This window comes from Apium graveolens, chromosome 6 (assembly GCF_009905375.1).
Source record: "Apium graveolens cultivar Ventura chromosome 6, ASM990537v1, whole genome shotgun sequence".
Taxonomy (NCBI): domain Eukaryota; kingdom Viridiplantae; phylum Streptophyta; class Magnoliopsida; order Apiales; family Apiaceae; genus Apium; species Apium graveolens.
The window spans coordinates 106612789-106634140 of record NC_133652.1 but is presented as its reverse complement, the minus strand read 5'-3'; the positions used below and the strand labels follow the sequence as shown (position 1 = coordinate 106634140).

The window sequence follows — 21352 nt, the reverse complement described above, 5'->3', positions numbered from 1 at the left end:
TCTATGATGATAAGATCTTGATGTTTCCCCTTGTTCAGCAGGATGTTCAATGTGAACTGTAGATCCTCTTCATGCTCCCCCTGAGTTGCTGCCACCATGACTTGATGATTCTGATCTTTGAGTAGTAGTTCTTGAAGGGGTTCCTGTATAATGATCATAACCACCATTTCCACCTTTATCACCACTTGATTCAAGATCAACATTTCCATGTGTTGTAGGTATAACACGAGCAATCTCAGGTTCTTCTTCATCCAAAGGATCATCTGAATGATTTTCAAATTCCAGAGATTCAGAATCCTTTTCTCTTTGCAGGCTTGCTAACTTGGTTTCGTCGAACATTACATTAAGGCTTTCAATCACCTTCTGATCATCAATTACATAAACCCTGTAAGCTTTAGATTCCATAGAGTAGCCAAGAAATATGCCTTCTTCTGCCTTAGCATCAAACTTTCCCAGATGCTCATTTCCTTCCTTTAGCACAAAGCATTTAGCCCCAAACACATGAAAGTATTTCAGTGTTGGTCTCTTGTCAGCCATAATCTTATAAGGAGTCTTGTCATGATCTTTATTAATCAGGGTACGATTTTGAGTGTAAAATACTGTGTTGACAGCTTTAGCCCAGAAGTAGGTAGGATGTCTTGATTCACTTAGCATAGTCCTTGCTGCTTCAACCAAGGTACGATTCTTCCTTTCTACTACTCCATTTTATTGTGGAGTTCTTGGTGCTGAATATTGTCTCGAAATACCTTTCTCTGTACAGAATTCATTAAGAAATGCATTCTTGAACTCTGTTTCATTGTCTAATCTGATCTTTCTGACAGGTAGTTTCGCTTCCACCTCAATCTTCTTTATGTGATCAACTATCATCTGTGGTGCTTCATCCTTTAATTGTAAGAACAACACCCATGTGTACTTGGAATAATCATCGACTATCACTAAAGCATATCTTTTCCTTGATAGTGACAATACATTCACTGGACCAAATAAATCCATGTGAATTAACTGAAGAGGTTCAGTTATGCTTGTCATTTCCTTGCTTCTGTGTGACGCTTTCTTTGACTTCCCTTTTTCACATGCTTAACAGAGTCCTTCTTGACAAAATTCCATTTGTGGTAGTCCTCTCACCAGTTCTCTCTTAACCAAAGTATTCATTGTCTTGAAGTTCAAGTGTGAGAGCTTCTTGTGCCATAGCCAACTTTGTTTTGATGAAGCTTTGCTGTTGAAACACCTCATTAATGTATCACAGGTAGGATTCAAGTCAGCCATAAACAGATTACCTTTTCTTACTCCCTGTAAAGCAAGCTTCTCATCTTTCCTGTGTCTGATCAAACATATTTTCGGTCTAAAGTCAATATTGTATCCTTTGTCACAAAACTGACTGATGCTCAGAAGATTATGCTTTAATCCTTCCACAAGAGAGATATTTTCAATGATGACATTCTCAATTTCCAAATTTCCATATCCCTTAATGAATCCTTTGTTATCATCTCCAAAGGTAACTATAGGGCCAACTTTCTCAACCACACCTGTGAGCAGGGACTTTTCACCTTTCATGTGCTTTGAAAACCCGCTGTCCATAATCCACATGATCTTTTCCTTTCGAACTTTACCCTGCATACACAGATTGATTAGAAAGACTTTGGTACCCAAGTTTTCTTGGGTCCTGAAGGTTTAAGGGTAGAAACAGAATCAACAAATGAAACCAACCAACAAAATATGAATCTGAAAAGCATGCCATGCACAGAAAAGCTTCCCAGAGAATCCAAATCACACCCTGCCACTCCCTTGATTAACACAAACAAGCCATATACTAGCTCAAAACCAAAGCAGCAAAACATGAAACCAAACTAGACAAACCAGACCTTTCCATCCTTAAACAACATCATGAAAAAATAAGAAAAAAGACACCCCAACACAGACGAGCACCACACACTCCCCACCTTGGAGAAAAAAACAGATCAATTTTTCCAACTCAGGGTAAAGAGACACCAGAAAATCTAAATAAAAATTGCAAAAGAAGGAAATAGATCCCCTCGAAACTTCCCAAGAACAAAAGCAAGACCTCAACAAAGTATGACTTGGATTACAGGAAGCTCTAATTAAAAGCACCACCTCAGAAACTTTATACACACCCTCGCACCATAAACTTGAAACACAACCTTGGAATCCAGTCGAAAAGAAAACACACATCCAAGAAGACACGGGGACTTATACAGGACTACCCAGACCTCAAAACAGAGCCCCAATATACTACACTTGAGTCTCCAAACGCCTAGCCAAATAAAGAACAATACCCAACGAAACTTGAACCATGAATTCCACTTACGTTCACTACACAGACCCCTACCATACTTTAGAATAGAACACAAATAATACGAACCCCAACCCCTGAGAATCTGCACCCGCAAAAACCAACTACACCACACAAGAAAAAAAACAAAAACAACCATTGCTCAACTTCAAGTGCCCAATAAAACCAGACTTCAAGCCAAACACCCAGCTCGATAGTTTCCAAACATAAGAGAACAACCCCAGCTTATCCACATAATAAAACCAAAACCAAACCAATAAAAACTCGATTCCAAAAAATACTTTCCTGGTTCTCTGGTTCTCAGAATCAGTACCAACTACTAAATCCGATCAAGTATACAACTCTATATGCACTTCTCATACAACCCTATAACTAGGTCTAGTACAGGGCTCCATTCACTAGGTCTATGATTTTAAGAAATTTTCCGTTTTAGTAACTATTAAACTAGCACTACATAAACTAAAAAAAATTAAAACTATGACCTAATTTTCAAAGTTTGTTATGATAATTATCAAATACTAAAATACTGCATATGAGAATCATTCAAGCCTCAGTCAGGGTGATCAAGTAGAGCAGTAGTTAAGTAGCATACTTCCAACATTGTGAAAATATGACAGAGAATATACCGCTCGGCTCCACATATATCACAAACTAACTTATCCGGATCAACATCTTCCTTATAAAATAACATGCAGTCATTCTCGCAAGCATCGATCTTTTCATACTTTAAATGCAATCCACGGACCATATTTTTCACATTTTAGTAGGTCTCTGGAAAAGTATATGGACTAGGCAATATAGACCCAATTAGTTTAAGTAACTCATCGAAACTCTTTTGGCTAAAACCATACATATTCTTTAAGTGCAACAATTTAGTAACTAATGATAGTTTTGAATGCCCTTAACAATTTGGATATAAGGGTATAGAAGCATCATTTACCAACTTATAAAAATCAACAGCTTCCTTATTTGGCTCATCTTCCACATTAATAAACATGTATTGCTCTTCAATGTCTCTTAAAATTTTAAAAGCATCATACATATCATCGTCTTCATTGAAAACATGATTATGACTAATATCATAATGACCACCTCGATTAATCTTTTCACCATGGTGATCCTAGACAGTATAGGCCTCAATAATACCATTTAGATAGAGATGATACTTTACCTCGTCTTCGGTGATCCATGCCAGATTCTTGCATTTGGTACACGGGCATCCTATCAGTCCATGGTTGTCTTTTGTTTTTTGCACAAATTGAACAAAATTATCCACACCTATCTTGTACTCCTCTATTAAAACACCCATACCATCAAAACTATGTTTCATCCCACTTTGATCCAACGACATCTATAAATAAAGAATAAAAAAAGAATTATATAAATTTAATAGGCAAAAGATATCATGTAATTATTGTAAATTTCAAGACAATATCATAAAACATACCTCAATATTTGAAAATAATGTGGATCGTAGTGATGTTAGGAAAAGGAATTGAATCAGAGGTGTAATATGTAATTAGAGTTCAACACATGATGTTGTATGTGTATATTTGTGTTCAGGAACAGAATGAGAAATAGAGAAACAAGATCGAAGGCGGCTGCTACATGTATGTAGCCGTGGTTAAAAAACTAGGTATTTACTAAATACTATGGAATATGTCCAAGTTAATAGTACGGTATATACAACTGAATCCATCACTTGTACTAATTTCGTCATATTAATATATTTCTGTCATATTAATTCCTCCCCTAAATTATCCACCAATCTTTCGTGGCACCATAAATTATAAAACCCATGATTTTTGTGTATTAAACTAATTTCCCGCCAATTAAATTTATTGTAATAGTCAACAGAGTCCTTATTTGTACGAAATCTGTCACATTAAAAAATAAGTCAAAGGTCAACCTTCCACCCTGACTCCTTCTAAATCCGTCATATTTAAGCGCCTAAAATTTATGTCACATTTAATCCATCAAATATAGCGTTTATGCTTGTAGTGACAGGCTTAGTTTTCACTTTGACTGACTCCTTCTCAGTGCTAGTCTCAACAGAGTTGTCAAACTTAGAGACAGGAGATACAGTCTTTGCATATTTGTGCTCATTACTCATGCTTGTCTTAGTGTCAGTGCAAGTGATAGCAGTTACATTAAAAAACTTTAAAATACTCAGACATGGTAACAAATGCACATGGCATACAACCAACTACGCCACAAGGCTCATGAAAACTAGGCATTCTAGGCATGGAAGATACACTAGAAGATGTAACAGATTCTACTTTAGCTCATGTGTAAGGTGTGAAACAGAATTACAATTATTACATAACTTTCTAGATGCAGATGAGGAAGATGCAAAATCAGATTTCTTATTTACACCTACATTGCCATTCCTGTTCTTCTTATCCTTAACCTTAACACTCTCACCGGTCTTAGGATCATCTATGATATCTAGTTTCTTAAGTGTGTCAGGTACTTTCTTATCCACCTTATTACCTAGGTCAACTTTGGGTTGAGCCTTACTAGCTGGAGCATTAGGAGTCTTAGGGTATTCCTTTACCTTCTCTCTCTCTCTCTCTGTTCTTAGCAATCAATTCCTCATTGATTAGCAAAATTACTTCATCCAAAGGTTCTGAAACAGACTCAGTGAACAATGGAGATATAACATCATTAATAACATATGGTACCTTTTCTGAGACAAACAGGTTTACCTCTGATGCACCACTATGTTTCTTACTGGTTATCTTAGAATAGTCAAGTTCCATTGAAGTATTAGATTTAAATCTTTAACTATCCATTATCTCCTTCTGAGTCAAAGCTGCATTCTTAAACGCCTATAACTTCTTTTCTAAATCAGCACTTTGGGTTCTAAGAATGGCTTCTATGTCTGCGTTGTACTTAACCTTATTCTCTAATTATTCATTCATTTGCTTAAGGTCTTCTATGAAAACTACAAGCAATTCTAGTTCTTCATTTCTAGAGGTCAAACTATCAGCTCTAAGAACTAACTTATCATTTTCAAGTTTATATAAAAGCATGCTTGTATGAACATTATACAATTCTAAAGTAAGTTCATGCACAGTAGATTTGTATTCAGATACAGACATATCAATAGTGGTAAGTTCAGGAACCTGAGATGATTATGATGATTCCTCTGCAGAGTCTTCCATAAGAGCTAGATTCACATACTCTTCCTCTTCATCCGAATAAGTATCATCCCAGCTTTTTCCTTCAACAATGTACGCTCTTCCCTTTTCCTTAACCATATAAGTATTCAGCTTCTGTTTCAGCTTCTCATTCTGCCTCTTCAGATTTTCATAAGTTTCTTTTCCTTTTGTTACCTTGGGCTTTCTATAATCAGATGTAAAGTGCCCCAACTCATTGCAGTTGTAACATCTTTTTTTGCTCTTGTCTACCTAGGTTGACTTATTTCCTCCTTTGGAGCTTGACCCTGACGAGTAGCTTCCTTTCTGAAATCTCCCAGATGAACTCCTTAATTTTTAGTTGGGTTTTCTTCTGAATCTAACATGACTAAATTTGCAGCCATGTATGCTATAGATTTATCCTCCAACTCTTCAAGTTCTTCTTAAGTATAAAACTCACTTTCATCCTCTGGCTCACCATGAGCAATTTTAGCTACAACAATTTCCTTGATAGTTGAGGAGGTTGGAACCTTGACTTCTTGAGTTTCAGGCTCACGAACAACAAGTGCAGTGGTTTTTTGCAAGTATCGTACTCTTACTGTCAACGTTACCAAGGCCGTAGACAATAGCTATTCTCTTGTTCCAATTCATGGGTTCTTAACTTTCCATAAATCACATCCAGGGACATGGTAATAAAATCAGATCTTTCCCTAATTGATGTGTTCCTTTGTTCCAAGTGAACTGGAAGAGTAAGCATAAACTTTCTATTAGTCTCTCGTATCGGATAAACTTTCCCTTGTAGCTTCAGTTCGCTTAATAGTCTTGTACATCTTTCACAGAGTGAAGACTGTGTTTCTCCGAGTTAAAGTCTAAACGCTTCATACTGAGTCATTTGAATATCCATCCTATTTTCTTTGACTTCTTATGTACCTTTCATCAACAGCTCAATGGTTTCCCACATATCTTTTGCACTATTACTTGCTAGAAGTTGATGACTCATATCATTATCGGTCGATTCTACTATTATGAGTTGAAGGCTTGTGTCCAGATTTATCAACTCCTTGTTAGTCTCCTTATATTTAGATGGATCCCTGGGAGTGGATGAGGAAGGAATTCTTACACCAGTTGCAGTAGTGGATTCAGCAACTACTTCTATCGAAACATAAGGGCCATTTAGTAATATCCCAACATATAAACAACATCATCTTTTTCTTCCAAAGGTTGTAAATATCTCTGTCAAATGGGGGAACCTTGATACTTCCAATTCTTTGGTTGTTAATCATCTTGGCAGAATTAAAATTATTTAAAATTTAAAAATTTTAAGAAATGAGAATTGTTAAAAATTAAAAGAATTCAAGAAATTTCAAGAACTTATTTCTTTCTCCGGATCTTGATTTGTATGTCAATCAACAAGCTCGGATGCCAATTGTTAGTCCCAAAGTATCGTAGAAGGGGGTGTGAATACGATACCTAATATCTTTTTCGATTCGTTTCAAGTTCTTCGTTAAATATAAAAATTCAAAAAAGACACGAAATAATTCGAGGAATATATCATTTTATTAATATAAACCTTGAGGTTGCTATAATCTAATCAAACAAATGATTAGCTACAATAAATTCGACAGCACAACTTTGTGTTTACAAGCTTAATAAATGATGTCTTTAATGGAGCTCTCGTAAAAACACTTATGTTGCTGAGGAAGATAACCAAATAAATATAAATTCACTTTGTTGCTTTTGTAGTCTTCAAAAGAATTGGTCAGGTGGCATATTTATGTCCACACAATATAATTCATTTACTTCTGATATTTCAGTGAAATCACCAAGTGATTTACTGGCGACTACAAGATGCTCAAGCTTTGCCTTTCTTCTTACTTACGACCACAAGGTATTAGGGTTGCCTTTAACATTTTCTATGAATGGTTACTGGAGACCACAATGTGACATAAGTTTTTTAGATCCTGACTTGGGATCACAGTGAAAGTGCCTTAGTGTACTTTCTGTCTTGCGACCACAGACAAGACTTCCCTGACTTGCGACCACTAGCAAGACTTTCCTGAATTGCGACCACAAGCAAGTCTTCCTTAGAAAATTTCCTAACTTGCGACCAAGAGCCTTTGTGCCTTCTACCTTGCGACCTTGAAATGTTTCAAGGGTCTTACTGGTGACTCTTGTTTGCAAGTAGGAGTTTTACTTGTGACCATGAGGCAAGCATTTTCCTTAGACAAAATTTCACTTCCTGTCTTCAATAACTGTATCAAACATATTTATGTAAAACTGAATTAAACCTCTTCTTATATGTTGATGCTTGGTGCACTGGTCTGGTTCACAAAAAACTAATATGAATTGATTTAATTCAATTTCCTTGACAATTCTGAACTGATACATCTTGGTTGATTATTCATTGCTTCAATCATTGAACCCCTGATCTTTAATACTTCAAATAAAATCATTTCATTGACACTTGAGGACCTTTGACATCTTATTCTTCATGGAGGCTTGAACATATTAATGAATTTCTTCCCATGACCTGGTTATGGACTTAGAGCATTAATTTCATCTTTTCATTCTCTGTATCTATCCAGTCTTCATCTTCAGGGTTTTTGTTCGCACAAAAACACCCAAGCGTGCACGGTCACAAGTAGTATAAGATTAAGTTTAGTTTTTTCCCACAGAGACTGGTTTAATTCAGACTGTGCACTTATGCAACAATGTGTGATTATTATTCACTGCTAAGACAAATATCAAGTTGAGTTTGATTATCTAATTAAAATAACTAAAAGTAATTATGCTAGAATGAATTAACTAAGAGATTAAAATCAAGTTACTTATCTGAAATAAAACATGGGATTCCAACTTCATTAAATACTTCATTCAGAGTTTATGCCTTTAATCATAGTATGTGATGGTTATGATAACTAATCAGACAACACGAAATCAGTACACTCTATCTTTTGATATACGTATACCCTACCACTCAGCATCCACAAATTAGATAGAAGCTAGCAGAAACCAATTATGTTTAGACCCTATATGTCTATAAGATTTGAAAACATAATAGTTTAAGAGCAAGTTATCCATTGAGATCACATAGGGCAACGTAAGATGGTTAAAATTACACTACGGATCATGCATGTCAAAACATCCATAAACCTATGCTAGCATGGCAAGTTCTAACCTCTATACCCACTTTCGCATTCAATAGAGATTAAAAATGAAAGGAATATGTCCTAAGTCCAATCATGTATGAGGATTTAGGAATAACTTTTATGTAATCTGTTTTGATTTCATTGATATTAATAAAAGACTTGTTTTGCTTTTATTACGGGCTTTATCTATTTAAGTGTTTAAATAAGATATACCATAGTTTACAGTAAAGCTTTTTATGGATTATGATGAGATCATAATAGTGAGACCTAAAAAGATGATAACTCTAAACTTAAATAGTTCCTGGTCGTAGGATTACTAACTGGTAATTAATAATCCGCAAAGATTGGTACATACTATGCTTGCTTCATTATGAAGGATGTATGTTCTCATAGACATTTGTGTGGTGACACTATAGCTAGTATGTAGGTGCTTATTATAGAATAAGTTCACTGAACATGACTCGCACAGCTGAACAACTGATGGAGTTCACTGACGTGTCAGCAGTTGTTCGCTTAGTGATAGTTGTACAAGTATCCTTAGACTTGAGGTCATCATAGTCATCTTGTGTAGACTGAACTATGCTTTGGTTTAGTTCTTAGTCTCCAGGGACAATTATTAGGGCTCTTCTGGGTATAGGAATTTATACACGAAGATAGTGTATGATCAATAAAGGATCTACCCCTTCCAGTGAAGGAAGCGAATGTTCAAGGCTGATCCACTTATGCTAGTTCAGGAATCTCTGGCCAGAGTGAATGAAATTAGAAAGGAGTTTCTAATTTGCATAGAACTACGCATAGTAAATGGTAAGCAAATGATTGAACTAGATAGGCTTGACACGAGATCCATGCCTTGTATTTAATTGGGACATTGTAGGGTAGAAGGAGTTTATTGTACGGTAACTATTCACTGAATAGGTTCTTGGTATTCTAAGCAGTGAATTCATATTATCCGGATAGTCGCGATATGCTGAGAAGTATCCCTCACGATGTAGAATAAATGTGATTAATTAATTAATCTTATTTAATAAATTAGAGAATTTATATAAATAATGATAAAATAGTTTTATTATTATTTATTTCTACTACCGGCTTAATATTGAACCTACAGGGTCACACCATAAAAAGAGAATAATTTAATGGTGGAGGAATTAATTAATAATGGCTAATAATTATTTATTTTTGAAATAAATAATTAATTGGCAAATTTAATAATTGATTAAATGAGATTTAATTGATTATAAATTAATTAAGAAAAGTTCTTAATATTATTAATTAAGAATTTAATTTTTGGAAATTAAATCAAGAAAGAGATTTATTTCTAAAGTGTTTAGAAAAAGGATTAGTAATTAAAAGGTGTTTTAATTATTAATGAGAATAATAAATGGGATAATAATAATAATATTTATGGGAAAATTTCAGCTGAAAATTTTGCCTATAAATACACTATTATAGACCCTAATTTTATTCTAACTCCATCGAACCCGAAAACCCAAAAAGTTTGGAAAACCCAATTCTCTCCACCTCCTTCCTCTTCCTTAACATCGTTTTCTTGGTGGATACCGGTGGAGTGCTTCACACTTGAGGAGCAACTGCTAAGGATCTCTGATCGTTGTCTCCAATTATTTTAAAGGTTAGATTCGATCCCTCGAATTTTTATTCATGATAACGCGTTCCTGTAATGCGTTACAGCCCTTCTGTTGATTTTAAAATTGATTTTCTGGGAGTTTCATAACTCCGTTTTAGGCGTGCAATATACCGTTGGATTCGTTTTTCCGAGACGGATCTAATGGAGTGATCAATTTTAGTTTATATAAAAGTTTTGAACTGTTTATATTTCCGGAAGTGTTTTAAAGCTGTTTTTAACTGTTTTAACTACTTTTAAATGCTTCATGTAATACATAGAGATGTATAATGCTTAGACTAATGTGCTAGATGATATAACATGCCTACCTTGATGTTTATTCATGTTGATGTATGTGATATATGCTTAGTTTATCATGCGATGATAGATTTAAGTGAACTTAAATGAACATAAGGCGTTTGTTAGACAACCTAGTATAGTGAAATTGTTTCATAACGTTAAGAACAATATTATGAATACAATCATGAGATTCTTGTGTTTGTGAAACACGTAATTGAATATGAATTTTTGATATGAGAGAAAGGATGATTCTGTCAACAACAGATTTCTATCTGTAAGAAAGGGTTATTAAGTGACGCCTCTTGACAATGCTCCACCCGATCTGGGAATCATCTGATTATTGATTATTGATTTGAAATATTTAATTTGAAAGGAAGAATTTCTTTATAATATGATTATGATTGTAACGTAATATAATCCCTCTAAAATTAAATAATATCAAGTAGTAATTGGCCAATGATACAATGGGCTTGTGTTGGTCATAGCCTTCCAACATGATAGAAAAGTAGTTCTTATTTTTGAATCATTGTCGGTTCGTGCTACAGCCGAGGGCTTTGATTTCGAAATAAGAAATACTTGTCTATTACATAGAGATGTGTACATTGAATAAGAATCTAAAGGTCGGTACGTGCTACAGCCGTGGGCCTTTGGGGACTGATTCAACTGTACGGAATGTTGGGTTTGACTTGACTTAGAATATTGAGTTTGTCGTGCCACAGCCGAGACTCAATTATTCAATAGGCTAAAGTTTGATTAGGGAATAACATAAGATGTAACTGACAAGAGTTGTCTGCCTATTGAACATTACATGGCGGTTCGTGCTATAGCCGGGGTTGTGTAATGGAATGTAGGATCCCTATTCCCACTAGCATTATGAATGCTTAATTTTTCACGTAGGGGGTTGAATAAATTAGATAAACTAGTGGGAGCCACTTATGAATAAAGACCCGATTCATGTAGTATTTTAAAATGAAATCGAATATTTGCTAAGTGTTGTTATGTGTTTATCATTTACAGATTTACAATATACATTATGTCTTCTGCACTATCACTCAGGAGCATACTAGATGCTCATAAATTGACTGGTCCTAATTATGCTGACTGACTTCGAAACTTGAGAATTGTTCTCAGGATTGAGAAGCTGGAATACGTGATTGACTCACCTAAGCCTACTGAACCTGCTAGTGATGCACATAATGATGAACATGTTGTGTATCGTAAGTGGATAGATGATGCAAATGTTGCACAATACATCGTGCTAGCTTCCATGAACATTGAGCTACAGAAGCAACATGAGCATATGGATGCTCATACTATCCTAATGCATCTACAAGAGTTGTATGATGTGGCAGGGAGGACAGCTCGATATGAGATATCGAAGGAGCTGTTCGGTTGTAGGATGTCTGAGGGATCATCTGTGAATGACCATGTACTTAAGATGATCAATTTGATTGAACGTCTTGGACAACTTGGTTTTGCCATGGATGGGGAGCTGAGCCAAGACTTGGTCTTGCAATCGCTTCCGAGTTCGTTCTCGCAGTTTGTTGTGAACTTTCACATGAATAAGTTGGATGTCAGCCTGCTTGAACTCCACAACATGTTGAAGACTGCGAAATCAAATTTTCCCCTAAGAAGAGTTCTGCTCTTCTAATTGGTGAAGGTTCCAATCCTAAGAAAAGGAAGAGGAACTCTTCTAAGAAGAAGAAAGTAGGTGAGAAAACGCCGGTTCCACCAAAAGCTGAAGACCCCAAGAGCAAAGTTGTTTGCTTTCACTGTAACAAGGTGGGGCACTGGAAGAGGAACTGCAAGGTTTACCTTGCAGAATTAAAGAAGAAGGGTAGTGAGACTACCGCTTCTGATTCAGGTATGTTCATGATAGAAGTGAATATGTCATTTCTACTTGGGTATTCGATACCGCCTGTGGTTCTCATATCTGCAATTTGTTGCAGGGACCAAGGAGAAGTAGGACTCTTGAGGAAGAGGAGGTGATTCTACTGATGGGAAATGGAGCAAGAGTTGCTGCTGAAGATGTAGAATCATTTCATTTATATAGGCCTACGGGCAAGACTATTGTTTGAAATAATTGTTATTTTGTTCCCTCGATTGTGAGGAATATTATTCCCATGTTAGACTTGGCTGGATTTTCATTTATTATTGAGAATAATGAATGCTCTATTCTTAGAGATAATATTCTTTATGGACGTGGTACTTTAAATAATGGTCTGTATAAATGTGACATAATTTACTTCAGATTGAACAAACTAATAAAAGAAAAGGGATGATAAAAATCTCACTTCATAGTGGCACTGCAGTCTCCATTTAGTAGACATGGAGAGAGGACTGCAAATTTGCTAGGAATGGTACACACAGATGTATGTGGACCAATGTCTAAGCAAGCCATGGGTGGATTTTCGTACTTCATTACTTTAATAGATGATAGATCTAGATTCGGATATGTGTTTGATGAAACACAAGTCTGAAGCCCTTTGAAAAGTTCAAAGAGTATAAGTATGAAGTGGAGAAACAACCAAACATAGTATTCTAACTCTTCGATCAGATCGAGGTGGTGAATACTTTAATGGAGTGTTTCTAGATTATCTCAAAGTAAATGGTATAGTCTCCCAGTGGACGCCTCCAGATTGATATCTGAAAGGAGAAATTGAACTTTGTTAGACATAGTTCGGTCCATGATGAGCTATGCAAATCTTCCAGTATTCCTATGGGGTTATGCATTGGAAACCTCAGCATATTTACTGAATAAGGTGCTTTCCAAATCTGTTCCTCAAACTTCGTATGAGATATGGAAAGAAAGGAAACCGAGTCTTAAATACGTTAAGATTTGGGGATGTCCAGCTTATGTCAAGAAAGTTGACCCAGATAAGCTGGAATCTCGATCCGTAAAATGTAGTTTTGTGGGATATCCTAAAGAGATTTTAGGGTATTACTTTTACACCGATCATCGGGTGTTTGTCTCCAGACATGCTACCTTCTTGGAAAAGGAATTTATCCTTGAAGGAAACAGTGGGAGCAAAATTGAACTTGATGAAGTTCAAGAAGCACAAACTACTACGGATCAAGTGGAAACACCTGTTCTGACTGAACAACCTTTTGTGGAACAGCCCATTCATAGATCAGGGAGAGTGTCTCGCCAACCTGAGAGGTAATATGGCCTTGTCATTGAAAATGATAATGAGTTGTCGATCATTGATGATGACGACCCTGTGACCTATAATGAGGCAATGAGTAGTGTTGACTCAGAGAAATAGCATAGTGCCATGAAATCTAGAATGGAATCTATGTATACATTATACAAAAGATAGATTATAGCAGATGGCCAGGTGGAGACCTTTAAGGCCAGGCTTGTGGCAAAAGGATTCAAACAAAGGCAATGGATTGACTTTGATGAAACCTTTTACCTGTAGCCCTGTTAAAATCAGTTCGGATTTTGCTTGCGATTGCTGCTTACTACGACTATGAAATCTGGCAGATGGCCAAATGGTTTTCTTTCCAAGGGAAATGAAAACCTAGTGTGTAAGCTGCTGTGAACCATATGTGGTTTAAAGCAGGCTTCTCGAAAGATGGAACATTCGTTTTGATGAGCCAATCAAAGAGTTTAATTTTATCAAAAACGTAGATGAACCATGCGTCTACAAAAGGGTTAGTGGGAGCGTGGTAACATTTCTTATATTATTGAATTAGAGTTGACACACATAACAACATAGCAGACCCACTCACAAAGCTACTTTATGAAAGTCACTTTGATCGTCATAAATACAACATGGGTATTAGATACCAGAGTGATTGGCTTTAGTACAAGTGGGAGATTGAAAGGAATATGTCTTAAGTCCAATCATGTATGAGGATTTAGGAATAACTTTTATGTAATCTGTTTTGATTTCATTGATATTAATAAAAGACTTGTTTTGCTTTTATTACGGGCTTTATCTATTTAAGTGTTTAAATAAGATATACCATAGTTTAGAGTAAAGCTTTTTATGGATTATGATGAGATCATAATAGTGAGACCTAAAAAGATGATAACTCTAAACTTAAATAGTTCCTGGTCGTAGGATTACTAACTGGTAATTAATAATCCGAAAAGATCGGTACATACTATGCTTGCTTCATTATGAAGGATGTCTGTTCTCATAGACATTTGTGTGGTGACACTATAACTAGTATGTAGGTGCTTATTATAGAATAAGTTCACTGAACATGACTCGCACAGCTGAACAACTGATGGAGTTCACTCACGTGTCAGCAGTTGTTCGCTTAGTGATAGTTGTACAAGTATCCTTAGACTTGAGGTCATCATAGTCATCTTGTGTAGACTGAACTATGCTTTGGTTTAGTTCTTAGTCTCCAGGGACAATTATTAGGGCTCTTCTGGGTATAGGAATTTGTACACGAAGATAGTGTATGATCAATAAAGGATCTACCCTTCCAGTGAATGAAGCGAATGTTCAAGGCTGATCCACTTATGCTAGTTCAGGAATCTCTGGCCAGAGTGAATGAAATTAGAAAGGAGTTTCTAATTTGCATAGAACTACGCATAGTAAATGGTAAGCAAGTGATTGAATTAGATAGGCTTGACACGAGATCCATGCCTTGTATTTAATCGGGACATTGTAGGGTAGAAGGAGTTTATTGTACGGTAACTATTCACTGAATAGGTTCTTGGTATTCTAAGCAGTGAATTCATATTATCCGGATAGTCGCGATATGCTGAGAAGTATCCCTCACGATGTAGAATAAATGTGATTAATTAATTAATCATATTTAATAAATTAGAGAATTTATATAAATAATGATAAAATAGTTTTATTATTATTTATTTCTACTACCGGCTTAATATTGAACCTACAGGGTCACACCATAAAAAGAGAATGATTTAATGGTGGAGGAATTAATTAATAATGGCTAATAATTATTTATTTGTGAAATAAATAATTAATTGGCAAATTTAATAATTGATTAAATGAGATTTAATTGATTATAAATTAATTAAGAAAAGTTCTTAATATTATTAATTAAGAATTTAATTTTTGGAAATTAAATCAAGAGAGAGAATTATTTCTAAAGTGTTTAGAAAAAGGATTAGTAATTAAAAGGTGTTTTAATTATTAATGAGAATAATAAATGGGATAATAATAATAATATTTATGGGAAAATTTCAGCTGAAAATTTTGCCTATAAATACACTATTATAGACCCTAATTTTATTCTAACTCCATCGAACCCGAAAACCCAAAAAGTTTGGAAAACCCAATTCTCTCCACCTCCTTCCTCTTCCTTAACATCGTTTTCTTGGTGGATACCGGTGGAGTGCTTCACACTTGAGGAGCAACTGCTAAGGATCTCTGATCGTTGTCTCCGAATTATTTTAAAGGTTAGATTCGATCCCTCGAATTTTTATTCATGATCTGTATGCTTTTATTTGGATTTTGTATGTGTAAAAGTGTTTTTCCATGCCCCCACTATGTTAAAAATCCAACAAAAAATACAACTTAGATGTTAGCTACGCATCCAAGAAGATTAAACACAACCATACGAGGAAATCAATAATTCATCACACACCGAAAACTTTAAGGCAGTCAACTACTAAACTCCAGAAATAAATCCGTTAGAATCTCATGATAATGATTAGTTCATAATCGAACAGCTCGTCATCATGGGTTCCAATGAAAACATGATAGTAAAAAGGTTTTGAATACTACAAGAGAATATTAAAGTATTAAAGTTTAAAAAACAAATCCGAACGAGCATCCAAAGTATCGCCTAATTAGAAGAATACAAAAAAAGATGTAGAACTAGATATTCTTCTTCTTAGTCATCTTATGCTCTCCACTTTTGGTTTCCCCAGAGTTATTTCCTTCTGATTGATATCTTTTGGTATTTATACTTCCAAGTTAACTTGACCGCACAAAAACTTCCAAAACATAATTAAAACAGGATTTTTATTTCACGAACTAACGCGGGCACGCCTGGACACAGCGCGGGCGCGCTGAGTGTCTATCCAAGGCAGCGCGGACGCGCCAAGGTAGAGGGCGGCTGCGCTTGCCTTTTACCGAAAAATTTCTATTTTCTTTGTTTCTCGCTCTTCTCCTCTGTCAAGCTTTCGCCCTTCATTTCCTGATCTCATTCCACCATAGAAGCATAGAAAAGTATATTCTTGCCTCAGTTATATCTCTGCAAAGACTCAACAAAAATGCATAAAAAATACCACATATTTGAGGTCAAGTCATCAATTTAAGAAGATATAAAGCGTTCTAAATGGATATAAAATCCACTGCGGGCGCGCCAAAGTAGAGGGCAGCCGTGCTTGCCTTCAGCCAGAAAAATTCCGTTTTCTTTGTTTCTCGCTCTGCTCATCTGGCAAGCTTTTGCCATTCATTTCCTGATCTCATTCCACCATAGAAGCATAGAAAAGTCCATTCTTGCCTCTAGTTACAGCTCTGCAAAGACTCAACAGAAATGCATCAAAAACATCACATAGTTGAGGTCAAGTCATCAACTTAAGCCGATATGAAGCGTACTAAATGGATATAAAATCAACTTATCAGTTCATGTGCTTCACAGTTTAATATTATTTATCTGTTTTTGTTTCATGTTGAGTTATAATTTCTCGATTACATATTACGTTATATTATGCTTTACACCCACACAGTTGTTAAGGCTGAAGGTCCAATATTTCATTCTACCGTTGGAAATCCACCTGGATAAAAATGCCCCACTTTGTCTCTTTAACGTTCGTCCGTATCTTCCGTATAACAGACATACATTAATTGCAGGTTTGGAGGGTATAAATAACCCATGAAATGTAGGAAACCATACAACTACACAGATACTCTTACAACTCTCTCTACATTCTTGTATTTCCAATAACCTATTTTACATCCAAATTACTCATTTTCACGCCGGAGCTGAATTGGGGGGACAATCCCTCGCATTCTCTTCAATTTCACGTCAAAATCGAAGGTTATTTTTAACCGGCCGACGACTGTTCTTCAAACCGAAAGAATCTGGACGCAACGTTTGGCTCCGTCTGTGGGAAATATGAGAATTATAACGAGATACGGAGAAAATGACAAACCCTATCCATGAATAAACACCACCTGGTTTCACGCCTCATGACGGAGGGCAAACATCCTCCTTGGTTGATGGTGAAGGAGTGTTCAAATTGACTCATGAAAAAGAAGTTTTGCTGCTTATAAAGATCAAGGCGGACAAATTAGCCGCAGAGAAGGGCAAGGCTAAAGAAAATGAACAGACAGAAAAGGAGGCAGAGGCCAGGAGAAGCGAAGGGAGGCTGATGCACTGCGATTAAAGGCTCTACAGCTCCAGAGAGCAGAGATTGAGCTACAAGAGAAGACACTTTGTAAAGCGTTACAGGCCGATGAGACAGTGATAGTCACCAGGCCGAGGAAAGATCGAAGGGGATATGACGAAAAATATGAGTCTGAATCTGATTCGAACTCCAAAAGGAAACGAACGAAGCAACGTTATTCCTCTGATTCGGATGAAGAACTTGATGGGCCCCGAATCAGGCTCATGGCTGGAGAGAGCCATGTTCGGCGACAGGAAGGTCGACCGAGAGCCGATCGTGACTGGGGAGATTGAGCAATACCGACCTTCTAGAGGTGTTAACAAAATATAAGTTTTTTACTAATTGATTTTGATTAATTAATAATTTTTAATAAAACTTTGAAGTAGAATCAGGTCAATTCGGTAGAATCAGCGTGTACCAAAAAATAAGTACCGTACCAAAATTTTTAATGTTCCTTCTTTTATATAATAGTAATAGATAGATAAGAGTATCTTTGGTCGAAGAATACTTTTGACTAAAATTTGAGTAAAATTTTACGTGACAAATCAATAATATAATTATAAATATTGGATTAAAAAAAAGTTGCATTTTCCCATGGGATATTATTGTTACCTAAAATTTTAGCCAATTTAAAATATTGGTTATATATCCTTTAAAAAGTTACAAGTTAAACATCATTGATCGTTACTATTTTGAAATAATACATTTTATTTATAATAATTTACAAAATTAATAACATAGCACTTTTAAAATATAATCAATCATATATTTTGAGTCCAGTTGAAAGATAATCACTTACCGGTTCACTAAATTCTAGATAATCTTTATTTAATATTATTTTAGCTAACAATTATAAGAAACATGCTCAATTTTATTAACCTAGAAATTGTTTTAAAACTGATTCGCCAACTTAATGAGAAGTAAGTTTCAAAAGCTCTGCAATATTATTATAGACTAAAATCTCATATACATAACTGATCCACAATTACAAAATGAGAATAAATCCTACCAAAGTTGAAATTACTGAAAACTAGATGGATCTAAAAGTCCAAGGACCCGCTCTTGTGGCTTCAGTTATAAATATGACATATTGCAAAACAATTATAGTGGAGAGGATCATGCTTTCTATTTCATGCACACAGAAAGTCAGAAGGTAAGTTTTTGCCACAAGTGTTGATAAGCAAACTCAGTGCAATCGGTATATCAAGGTTGATGCCAAGAATGTTAGCTTTTAAGGCTGTGCAGAGACAAAGTGCAGCTTCAAGATCGATAAGTCCACCTAGTAATGAGCAACAATGTGAATCGGGTGGGCTTCCCACAATGGTGCCCCCTACAGATCCATTAAGAACCTTGACGCATATTCCTAGTTTAAGAGCATCTCTAGGGCAATTCCCTTTTGATGGTTTTGGTGTAGGGTTTGGTGGCTTAGGTGAATTGTTGCAAGTATAACATGCATTTGCGGTAATGCAGAAAAGAATGTTGATTGCTAGGAAGAAGGTTGCTGGTGATCTTGTTTTTAAAGACATAACTAAACCCTAATTATATTGTAAACTCCTGTATGGTTTCTGATGCAGTGATCTTGGAGCTGTGTTATATATAGACTGAAATGAGTTGATGGATAACAAATGATATGCAACTTGATTTGTTTAAAAATTGTACAAAAGTTAACCACGTGAATACCGTATTAAAATGTTTCGAGAAACGGTCAGGACACTGATTGGTCCCAAATTAGTCAGATTCGGATAACATATTATTTTAATCCTAAAAATATTCGTGATTTTCTTGGCTACATCCGGGGAAGATTGTTACCTTGTTCGGATGCCCAATTGCAATTTTTGAAGCCATTCCCGTGACTACTGTATATTCACATACTGTGGGCATTCAGCTTTTTAAATTTCTACTACTGTAAAGAAAAAAAAAGAAGAAGAAAGGAGCTGTTTAAATTTGGCCGCAATACTATGGGCAATTATTGTTTTCGCAGTAGTTTGTGTCAGGAGTTACATCTGACCTTGACTCTTAAACTAGACATCAGCCTATTCAAATTTTGTCCAAGTAGTATTTTGATGATATTTTATAAGTATGCATCCAGTTAAATTTTAGTTTCTAAAAAGACTTGTACACTTGAAATTAGGAGGGATAATTAGATTGCACAACATTACCCTCCAAGTTTTGGTTATCAGTGTTTAAATTCTCCTAATTAATTAGAATGAAAAAAACATACAGGATCTTCATGCTCGTCATCATTTGCATGCAAAGTGTTTCGCAACGAAAAGTTGTAAAGTTGCATTGTAATTCGGGTTGCACATCATCAGTATGTGCAACTAAATTAGTTCAGGCGTGGCTGTTGTATGCGTTTGGATGTAGCTAGGTAATGTTCCTGTTCCACTTCACTTGAGGGAGCTTGACAACCAAGTTCCAACCATTTTCAAGTATTCTCAGCAATTTTTGAATATATATATATATAATATATATATTATATATATAATATATATATATATTATATATATATTATATATAATATATATATATATATTATATATATAATATATATATCGGGGTTATTCCAATAAAAACTAATTTAGAATAAAAACTAGAAACCAAATAATTTTTTTAAAAAAATTAATTCGAAATATAACACATATGCTATGCAAATCGATAGCTAAGAGATGTAGAAAAATACAGTGAAATCGGATTTTTAAAAAAAACTTACGGTTTGACAGGAAAAATCAAATTAAAAATGAGGGAAAAAGCTGAAATTGTGTGTGGGAGGGTGCAAAACAGTTGGGTGGGGTGATTTTGGGAGACCATTAGATTAGGTAGATATAATATATTAGATTGATTCTTAATTTTTATTTTAATTTTAATTTATATTTGATCATTTTCGTGTATATATATAACATATTCTTTTTAAACATTTCACCTTCAATTATATTTCTTGTGGGAAATAACAGTCGCGAGCTCAAATACGTTTATTGTAGAGATAGGGAGCCAGCAAATTAACCTTTAATGTGTATATAGGAACACTTAGCTATCACGTTTTTTTTTTTTTTGTTTTTTTACCTGCATAACTAGTTAAATTAAATATCTTTTATATAGTTCTTTATTCTATTGTTTTATTGAGATAGAAGCTACTTCTTAAATGTTGAATTCGATCAGATTATGTAGTGGAAGCTAGCAAGTAGTCAACTGTTCGTTATTTATATGTACTAGAAAACATTTTCGTTGGTAGAGAATCCTTAATTATAGTACCTATGTAGCACATATTATAGATCTTATTTAAAAAAAATAGCACTCCAATGTTGCATCATTTCCCGGCAAAAACATATAAATAATTATAATTTCCCGATATTTGTTTAACCAAATTTTACTTGTAAAAAATTATACCTATTTGTTAATATATATTTAATCCTGTGGAAGTTTCCAAAATTCTCCATATATAAATTTTAGCTTTTTCATATTTAAATTTTTTTAACCATCCATTATAGCTATTAGCCCGATCTAACA

The 21352-nt window shown here is 35.1% G+C and overlaps 1 protein-coding gene across 1 annotated transcript; it reads right to left on the bottom strand.

Annotated features, from left to right (window-relative positions):
- Positions 1 to 18832: 18832 nt before the first annotated feature.
- On the bottom strand, positions 18833 to 19394 carry LOC141668785 (14 kDa proline-rich protein DC2.15-like). Its single transcript, XM_074475801.1, has one exon. The coding sequence runs from the start codon at positions 19372 to 19374 to the stop codon at positions 18979 to 18981; it is 396 nt and encodes a 131-aa protein (XP_074331902.1). The 5' UTR covers positions 19375 to 19394; the 3' UTR covers positions 18833 to 18978.
- Between the last annotated feature and the right edge of the window lie 1958 nt (positions 19395 to 21352).